Source organism: Leptopilina heterotoma, unplaced genomic scaffold (genome assembly GCF_015476425.1).
Source record: "Leptopilina heterotoma isolate Lh14 unplaced genomic scaffold, ASM1547642v1 Lhet_353, whole genome shotgun sequence".
NCBI lineage: Eukaryota > Metazoa > Arthropoda > Insecta > Hymenoptera > Figitidae > Leptopilina > Leptopilina heterotoma.
In genome coordinates, this window is record NW_025111035.1 from 437,329 (window position 1) to 448,284 (window position 10,956).

At 35.4% G+C, this 10,956-nt stretch overlaps 1 protein-coding gene across 1 annotated transcript; it reads right to left on the reverse strand.

The window, feature by feature from the left end:
* Positions 1–7,983: 7,983 nt before the first annotated feature.
* On the reverse strand, positions 7,984–8,832 carry LOC122505343. The gene has a single exon (XM_043616864.1). It carries the CDS (start codon positions 8,830–8,832, stop codon positions 7,984–7,986), a length of 849 nt encoding a protein of 282 aa, XP_043472799.1.
* Between the last annotated feature and the right edge of the window lie 2,124 nt (positions 8,833–10,956).

The following is a 10,956-nucleotide window of genomic DNA, read 5'->3' on the forward strand; positions in this document are numbered from 1 at the left end:
ATATTTGCTTTTGAGCGCATATGAATATGCATACAGTGAATTCAACAGCATTTTCTTTATATAATTTTACCATATTGAGTTAAGAATTATAAAATATGATATATTATATTTCATTCAAAGTTTTTTATTTGTTTCAAAAATCATTTTTCCATTTCAAAATTAAAGTCAAAATTAAAGAAACATTTCTTTAAATTAACAAAAATATTTTTTCTCGGTAATACATAAAATATATATATAAAATATATTTTCTCGGTAATCCGACATAAAAAATGATTTTTCCATTTGCCACAGACGTGGAAAACCTAGGAAACCTGGAACTGGTCAATGTCCTTTGCATAATTTCAAAATTAATTCATTTAAATGCAATTTAGACAGCCAAAAATGTTATAAAATGTTTAATATACTCGTTTCATTTTGAAAAATTCTGAACAAAACTAAAATTTAAAATTCATATCATTGTCTCTATATTTTTTCGTTAACTAAAATAAGTGTAATGCGTATAACGAAAAAAGGTACCTTAGAAGCAAAAAGTTGTAGGTTATGTTTGTAATGTTTGGAATGAAATTACACAAAGGGGATTAACCCTCAACATAAAGAACTGATATTAAAATCTTCATTACAACTAAAATAATTAATAACAATTATATTTGATTTTACAAAATTAAACAAAAACTTTTAATTGGAGTAAAAGTAACACAAATATAACCTTATATCGATTAGCTTCTAAGGTAGCTAAAAATTTACCATCAGTCGATAAAATAGGTCGCAGATATATCCGGTAATTAGTATGGACGAATTTGTAAGTCAACGAATTCACTTGAAAGTTATTGATACTATAGAAGCTTTTTGAGGTCACTTAAATATGATAATGTAATATAATAACTTAATATAATGTAAGCTTTGCATTTAAGTATTCCAAACATTGCAAGTAAATATTTAATAAATTTTCAGTGTTGTGGACTTATGGTTTTTATGTTAGAACTTAATTAACGTGAGTCGTGTTATCTCTTTTTTAGATTTTAAATATTTTTTTATATATTTACATATACGGTGTTTATTCAGTAAGAGAATCCTTACCCCCTATGAAAATTTGCATCAGACATCTCAATCGTTTGGTTCTTCTTTTAATACATCAGTTACCGACCTTACACATCAAATAAGAATTCTGGGAAATCGTCATAATGTACTATGGTTTTCATTTCATGTCTGAAGAGTCCTAAAGACCATAAAAATAATGTTGTTTGCGCACAACAGTCTTCAGTGTGTGTTACATTAACTTTAGAATCTTTTAATACGATCAAAGCTGAGCTCATCATACTAAATCCATATTTGATATTGCTTCTAACATGTGTACCATGATTTTATCTTTGCACTCAACATATTTTCTGTTCCATGCTTGTAAGAAGCTGCTTGTTTCTAAAGACATTGATTCACGTCTATAGTAATTCTTAGAAAATTTTGTAAAGGATAGGAAAGTTTGCAATAGATATACCTTCTTCATTTCTAAATGACGTTTTTCTAAAGTAGTTATTAGCTTCTGACTTCTTTTTTTTCTACTTCAAGTTAAGCCGAAAAAAGCACTTTTAAAAAATCCAAGACACTTTTTTGTGGTCTTTACCCCCACTTTTCTCAAAATCCTGACATCGTAGGCAATTTTAGGTCCCGCGAACATGTTCAACGGACAAAAATATACTGATAACCACTAAGCAATCAAAAATTAAAAAAAAGTAAAATTTCGTAGGCCTGCATGTATTTCCCGCACTTGAACAATATTCACAATCCCGAATAAAAATCTAACACGGACTATGTAAATACTACGTAGGATTTATGTAGCCTTAAAATCGGCCTTCTATGTAGGCCAAGTTATGTACATTCTATGTAGAGTGTACGTAGATTTCCCTATGAAGGCCTATAAGATGTAGTATCTATGTAGGATATACGTAGGCCTTTCTATAGTCAATTGATGTAGGCCTTACAATGTAGTGTCTACATAGGTTTTGTGTAGGCATATCTATGTAGGCCTGCAATGTCTGAATCTATGTAGGATCTACATCAACATTCCCATGTCTGACAGATATAGGTCGTCCAACATAGTATTGAGGTAATATTTGGGTAGGTCTTTCTATGTAGGCCCATATATATTAAATTTATTTAGGATCTACATTAGTATTCGTACATAGGAAAGATATAGGCCACCCAACGTAATACCGAGATAAGCTATGAGTAGGTCTCACTATATAGGCCTAGAGATGTAATATCTGTATAGGATATACGAACACAATATGATATTCATTAATATAATATAGAAAAAACCCTGATTGCATATAAGCAATCAAAAATCAAATAAAAAAAGCTATTTTTTTGTTAATAGAGAATCATTTTTATCCAAAATCTTATTAAAAAATGTTGACTGCCAAAGAGTTAGAAATATTTTTAGAAGTATTTAAAATATATTTAAAAATATAATTATTTTACAAACAATTAAAAGCAACTTTTTAATTTATTAATATTATTAAAACTGTAAAACATTTTTCATATGAAGGTAAAAATATAAAATGTTAAAAGAATTTTCTTGTTTTCAAGAGTTGTCACATCTGGTTAGTCGTAGTTGACCATCTTAAGGGTTCCTCATTGTAAGAGGGGGACTATTCTATAGCTTTTCCAGTTCTCTTTTTTTCTTATAGATTTACTTAGACAAAAACTTAGAAGTTTTTCAGATTGAAATATACAGAGCAAATGTTAAAAGACTTCAAATATTTTCTGTAAAATCTTTTTCCGAAGGTCTTTCGAGCGTCAGTTGCTCTTTAGCATTCGTCACAAAGAGTCTAAAACCGTGTGTGACAATATTATTTTGAAGTTAATATTTTGTTGTGAAGTGAGTTTTTTTGTGAATTGTTGCATTAAAATGGATATTTTTAAGTGAACAATTTGTTGTAAAGTGAATTGTTTAAGTGTTATTGTGTGATATCGAATTTTAAAGGACTGATACATTTTAATTATATTTTACAGAAATTATTAAATTGATTTATTCAATAAATTTAAAAAAATGTATATAAAATAATTATAAATAAATTGTGTATCATAAATACGAGTTTAATTTTTTTTATCTTATGAAAAACTGGAACTGAATAAATGTATATAAATATAATGAAATTGTTTTAATTTTATTCTTTTATTTAATTGTAATTTCTGTTTGTTTATTAGAACTAGAATAATAAAATATTTACAATTAATTTTAACACCAAACTAAACTAAATATAAATCCCTTCTATTTGTAGAGAACAAATTACACTCTATATAGACTGTATATTATTTGGCCTAGATAGATACTACATACACATAGATTTGACATCAGTTTGTATATGTAGAGATGACATTTACACTCTATGTAGATTCTATATTATTTGGCCTATATAAATATTACATTCCAATCCTACGTAGATCGTATGTATATTTACCTACATAGAGCCTATGTAGAACTTTCATGTAGGTCCTACATTGTTAAGCCCATGTATAGTCTATGTAGCCGAGCGTTACATTTCTGTCATAGACTGTATGTTAGTTTTAACTCGCAGGCCTATGTCGCACAGTAGGCCAGATGACATAGAGGCTACATAGATCGGAGCTTAATTTTTATTCGGGATAGTATTGTCAATAAAAGTTTTTACCAGTCAAACCAAAACAGTACCCAAATCGATCAATAGGTAGAGACGCTTAGCAGTGCTTGAACTAAATGAAATTTCAGATGCTAATAACCCCTCGTTACTAATAGCCCCATCTGACGGTACCTGTTCAAAGCTTTCTCAGCCAAATAGCTATTAAACTTGTCTTTGTACTTCTTGCAGATGTATTTCGAATTTTTTCTCAATGTAATTAAACATTACTAAAGTCTGCTTTTGATATGCCGGTGAGGCGACAGCAGTCTGCATTGAGAACACCTGGCTTAGAAAAATCCAAAGACTTTTTTTTCGTTAACACAAAATCTTTTGAGTAAATCTATTATTTCACCACTATTATTCTATTTGAAGCAGCTTTTATTCGATGGACTTCATTATCTTTCAGAAATGTAACTGACATATGCCGAGTGTCTTTTTCAGCATCGCATTTTTTTCAAGTACTATTTCCTCATCTCGACAAAGACCTACTTTTTACCTTTATGATAATTACCAATTATACATGTTTAGTCGTTCGGGTAATTTATAAGAATAAATAAAAATACAACAATTTAAATTAACAAAATCAATAATTTATTAAAAATATTTTGTTCTCGGAGCGAGGTTGTGCTCAGGACGAGAAGTAGGCAATTACTGAATGTAAAATGGCTACTACCAAACTTAAGCGTCGCTTGGGAAAAGAGATAGAGAAAAATTAGCCAAAAATATGTAAAGGATAGAAAAAGATGAAAAAGTGGTAAAGAGTGGGAATTGCAAGTTTAAACCTGCATATTTGCTATTATCCTGTACGAACCGATTTTTATGATAGGGTCTCGGTGTAGGTATACACGTTGACCGTAAAGGGAAGAAAAGTTTCGTACAGAACACTTTTAAGGAAAACTAAATTTACATTTAGAAAACTGTATAAGTTACAATTTATATTAATATTATTTTTGAGCACAACCAAGAATTCAACATAAGAAACATAATGATATTTCATGTAGTGTGTTACATTATGTGTGTGTATGTGTGTTTATTTGTTTGTGTCAATTCCGTGTAATAAAAAATGATATTAGATTACAGTCGCCACAGTACCCCCCTGCTAGTGATTGAGTCACGAAAAACCAGCTTGTAGGCGGTCTGGAAATCGTACTCTTCTACCTGATCGCGTACGTAAAGTGCGATCGGGAATCTCATCTCTTGGTGGTACTGCAGCATTCCCGGGCTCCGGAATAGGTTCCGGTACCGGAACTTGTGGTGGAACAGGAAATGGTTGGTAGAGCGGCATTGGTCGTGCTAGGGCACGTTCTCCCTGAACGTACGCTGGCACTTCTTCTTCATCGCTGTCACTCTCGTCAATGGTAACGTCATCCGTTACATAGGCTGGCTTCAAACGGTCAACTGAAACACAAATGTTCTTACCACGCACTTCAATAACAAATGTTTTATTGGAGCGCGTGATAACTTTAAAAGGTCCCTCATATGGATTCTGGAGTGGTGCTTTGACAGAATCTGTGCGAAGAAACACGTAATTCGTCGTTTGAAGGTCCTTGAACACGAATGTTGTTTTGGTTCCATGCCTGGAACCTTGCGTTGGTCGCAATTTGTTCATGTGTTCCCGCAGTTCCTTCACGAAGGCGGATTGTGTTGTTGCGCTCTCTGAATATGCTGCAGACGACAGGAACTCTCCAGGAAGGCGAAGTTGTTGTCCATACAGCATTTCTGCGGCTGTTGACTGCAGATCTTCTTTCCAAGCTGATCTGATTCCTAACAAAACTGAAGGTAGGATTTCAGTCCAGCGAGAGTTGTTGTGGCACTTGATGGCTGCTTTCAGTTGTCGATGTAACCTCTCCACCATTCCATTTGCTGCAGGATGATAAGGCGTTGTCCTGAAGTGAGTAGTACCTGTCAGATGGTTAAGTTCTCTGAACAGGTGCGACTCAAATTGTCTTCCTTGGTCAGTGGTTATCTTCAATGGTGTTCCGAATCGCGAGATCCAGTTAGAGAAGAAGGCACGGGCAACAGTTGCAGCTTCTTGGTCCAGCATTGGCACAGCCTCGGGCCAACGAGAAAAACGATCAACGCAAGTCAGGCAGTATCGACATCCTTCAGAACTTGTCATTATTATTATGTCCAAGTGAACATGTTCGAAGCGTGCAGATGGCAGTTGAAAAGTTCCAGGCGTAGAATGCACATGTCGCGTGACTTTGGCTCGTTGACATTCAACACAATTTTTGGCCCAGGATCCGCAGTCTTTTTTAGCTGACGGCCAAATATAACGTTGCGTTATCATTTTGATCGTTGCCTTCACACCTGGATGGCTTAGATTATGAACCAAATCAAATATTCTTTTCCGGAACGGTTCCGGAATGTATGGGCGAGCAACTGGTGTACTCACATCACAAACTAACGAGATGTCTGAATTTGGCATCTTTATTAGTTTGAGTTGCAAAGAAACTGATTTTTCAGTTTCCAACCTTCTTAATTCAGGATCATTCCTTTGTCCCAATTCTAGCTCCTTCAGGTCCAGAGTGGATTCTACTTCTTCAACGCGTGAGAGAGCGTCAGCCACGACATTCTCCTCTCCTGCGATGTGACGGATGTCGGTGGAGAATTGTCCTATGTAATCCAGGTATCGGAATTGACGTGGTGTAGATTGATGATCCTTTTTCTTGAACGCATATGTTATAGGCTTGTGATCGGTAAAAATGGTGAAAGTACTTGCTTCAAGCATGTGTCGGAAGTACTTCACTGCTGCGTAGATGGCCAGAAGTTCGCGATCGTAAGTTGAGTACTTACGCTCAGTGCTACTCAACTTCCTTGAGAAGAAAGCAAGAGGTTGCCAATCATCATTTACCTGTTGGTGCAAGGCAGCGCCGATTGTGTTATCAGACGCGTCGCAAAAGATGGCTAGTGGACAGTTGACGGTCGGATGCGAGAGGAGCGTGGCGTCCGCCAGACTCTGCTTTGTTTCTTCGAACGCAGCTTCTGCCTCTTTTGTCCATTGAACGGGCGTTTTTTCCCTTCACATTTCCTTGAAGCAGGTCGTTCAAGGGAGCCTGGACATGTGCAGCATTTGGTATGAACCTTCTATAAAAGTTAATCATACCTAGAAACCGACGAAGTTGTTTCACTGTCTCTGGTCGCGAAAAATTCACTACGGCGTCAACCTTCCCGGGCAGAGGTTGAGTACCACTTTCACTAACATGGTAACCGAGAAACTTCACTTCTTTCTGTCCAAACACGCACTTTGACGGGTTCACAACAACACCATAAAGTCTTAGTTTCTCGAACACTATTTTGAGATGTTGAAGGTGTTCCTCCGGTGAAGAAGATGCAACAAGGATGTCATCTATGTAGGTGAAGCAGAAGTCGAGATCACGTAACACTTCATCCATGAAGCGTTGAAAAGTTTGAGCCGCATTTCGAAGTCCGAAAGTCATGAACGGAAACTCAAACAAACCGAAAGGCGTTGTGATGGCAGTTTTACATATATCGTCATCTGCTACCGGGATTTGGTGAAACGCTTTTACCAAATCAATTGTTGAAAAAATGTTTTTTCCCGCCAGATTGTGTGAATAATCGTGAATATGTCGAACCGGGTAACGATCAGGTTCCGTTCTTGCATTTAAACCGCGATAGTCACCACATGGCCTCCATTCGTCATTATCTTTCGGAACGAGATGGAGAGACGACGACCATGAACTTTCCGACGGTCGCGCGATACCGAGTTTCACTAATGTGTTGAAATCTTTTTTAGCAGTATGTAACTTTTCTGGAGCTAACCGACGCGGTTTACTTGACACAGGCGGTCCTGGTGTCGTTCGAATATGATGAACCGTATTATGTTTCACTGACGAGGTGCCAGCAGGACGAGTAATTTCCGGAAATTTTGATAACAGTTCATGATAAGCACTTGAACCAGAGATAACTTTAATGTTCGGTGATTCACTCGTTACACTTTTTCCCGCAGAAGTTAGGTTAGTTTTCTTGTCGATTAACGATCGATTTTTTACGTCTACGAGAAGTTCGAAAAAAGCTAAAAAATCGACACCGATGATCGGTTTTGTGACGTCAGCTACGACAAACCTCCAGGGAAAATCGCGACGAAGTCCCAAGTCAAGCGTCATGACAGATGTACCGTATGTCGCGATAGTTGATCCATTCGCGGCGGAAAGTTCGTAGGAGGATTTGGGAAGTTGGTCGCGGATCATAGACCGCGGAAACACACACAAATCTGCTCCTGTGTCCACCAAAAATTGCACTTTGGAACTTCGATCCTGAATAAAAATACGGCGTGATTGCATTGGGCCAGTACCGTCTGACGCCATTAAGCACTGGCCTTCGCGTTTCCCGCTTTGTACGAACACGGCGTCGTACACTTCGTAGCGTTCGGTCCATGACGCGCGTGGTACCAGCAGACGCCTTCGGCTGCATAATTACCGCGAGATCGAGAGCGCGCGCGAGATTTCGATCTTTCGCGAGACCTGTGAGGTCCATTATTACCGCGGATTTCCGACACTTCGAGTTGCAACTTTGTTACCTTATCTTCTAAAGAAGTTAGGACTCGGGTAAATTGTTGCACCAGATCTTCTGTGATCCTGGACGTTTCTGCAACCATTGGCTTTGACCTTGTGAGATCATGAATGTGGTCTGCCATCTCAGCCAGTTTGTCTAAACTTGCATCCTTTTGTACGGCGAGTATCGGCTGCATAGCGACAGGAAGTCGTCCGGACCATAACGTTTTCAACATCGCATCAGTGACTGTTGATCCTGCGAGTCCTCGGAGATGACGGAGAAATTGAGAAGGCTTCCTATCTCCAATATCTTGAGATTCTAGCAACATACGAGTTTTTTCCTCTTGAGAAGAACACAATCTTTTTATTATTTCCTCCTTTAATTTTGTGTATGGTTTCTCTTGTGGCACATTGAACAATATATCACGCACTTCATTTGACACTCGCGAATCAAGCACCTTTGTCACGTACATATATTTTTCACGTTCCGAGGTAATATTTCCCGCGAGAAATTCTTCCTCCGCTTGCACGAACCACAATTCCGGATCAGAAATATTGAAAGCAGATAACTTGATTCGTTGCCGATTACCCGCGAGCGCGTCACGCAAAAGTCCCAAAAGCGCGCCTGCTTGGTTTCCAAAATCGTTTTCTTCGTTTGTCATTTTGAATTTAAATAATAAAATATTATACTCAAAATCACTCAAGCACGACTTAAAACGCGAAAAGATTATCGCGGTTACGGATGAGTCTGTTGTATTCTAATTAGTTACACAAACGACCTTTTTTTTATTTTATTTATCATGAACTTATCACGTCGGGGTCACCACTTTAGTCGTTCGGGTAATTTATAAGAATAAATAAAAATACAACAATTTAAATTAACAAAATCAATAATTTATTAAAAATATTTTGTTCTCGGAGCGAGGTTGTGCTCAGGACGAGAAGTAGGCAATTACTGAATGTAAAATGGCTACTACCAAACTTAAGCGTCGCTTGGGAAAAGAGATAGAGAAAAATTAGCCAAAAATATGTAAAGGATAGAAAAAGATGAAAAAGTGGTAAAGAGTGGGAATTGCAAGTTTAAACCTGCATATTTGCTATTATCCTGTACGAACCGATTTTTATGATAGGGTCTCGGTGTAGGTATACACGTTGACCGTAAAGGGAAGAAAAGTTTCGTACAGAACACTTTTAAGGAAAACTAAATTTACATTTAGAAAACTGTATAAGTTACAATTTATATTAATATTATTTTTGAGCACAACCAAGAATTCAACATAAGAAACATAATGATATTTCATGTAGTGTGTTACATTATGTGTGTGTATGTGTGTTTATTTGTTTGTGTCAATTCCGTGTAATAAAAAATGATATTAGATTACAGTCGCCACACATGTATGGAAATTAATTTTCAATTTTCATAAATAATGTGTTTCAAGAGATAATTCTTTTTTTTGAGTTAATAAAAAATTTTAATAAGATTTTAGAAGCAGGTATTTAGGTTCTTATTTTTCATTTAACTTGTTTCTTAATTCCCTTCTATTTCAGTCTTACAGGGGTTTTAATAGTTAGATTGTTTTTCTATAATCTGAAAATAACATGAAATCTGTTTTTTTTAAAACACATTTCATTCAGAAATGTAGACATTAAAGGAGTGTCTTGATTTAGAACACAAAGTTTCAAAAAATTGTTTAGGATGAGAAAGAAATTGTTAGCTCATTTGAACTATAAGATACATTTAATGCATATTAGAAGAGTATAAAAATATTTTTTTTCAGTATTAAGCAGTAATGTGTGTTTAATGATAGTACGTCCAAGGGGCCTCCAGAAGTAAATGGAAAGGTAATTAAACAACTTGTCATCGCATTAAAGATCAAGGCTCTAAATTTAACAGCATTTTTTCAAAGTCCTTGAAGAAATATCTGGTTATAATTTGTGATTCTTGGATGATTTTTATACGTTTTTGTAGGTTCTCCTATACAATTATCTTATTTTCCCAGAAAAAATCTAAATAATTTATAAATGAACAAAGTTTTTTTATATTCCAAGAGCAATGTATGCCTCACTCGTAATTATTTTCTAAAACAAAGGAATCAAAAAAACTTTAAGTATAAGTTGAGCTTTTGTCATTAAATTTTTCTTATATATTCAGGAACACAATTTTTCTATTTTCTATTGCACTATTTTAATGATAATGCCATTATCATTGATTTATATGTTCGCTAAATTTAGATTTGTTCCATTTCTAAACAAATTACATTACACCTGTTTTAGTGTAAAATTTGTACCAAACGCATTGCTATACCCATGAAGTTCAACGAAAGTGTCCTAAGCTTATGGGATTAACGCTTCAGTTGTGTTCCAAAAGAAGAGTTTTACCAGATTGTGACAAAGCACGTTATGACGTGGTAGATAGTTTTAATTGTAAGCTAAGTTCTTAAAAGTAAAAAAGAGATGAAGTCTGTCATATATGACATTCTAACTACAAAATTCTAAAGTTGAATCATCGGAATGGATCATCGTTGCTGATTGTATAACAATAAGTATGCATCTGATTCAAACAGCATATGTAGACTGTCAAATCAGTGATTATTTGCCGTTACATTAATGAATATATGGACTTTCTGAATCAGTTGCATCCTAGTCGCTACCCAATCAGAGACTTTATCACAGTATATATATGTATGGATGAATTTGTTGCTTGCTTCAACCAATTGAATTGAATAACTAAAAATTTTACTTGTAAATTAAAATTTAGAATGTACCCTTAAAATTCTTCTTGCTAT

Bases quoted from the DNA above. Each gene is read 5' to 3' on its own strand.
- LOC122505343 (XM_043616864.1), bottom strand. From the start codon at position 8,832: ATGACAAACGAAGAAAACGATTTTGGAAACCAAGCAGGCGCGCTTTTG.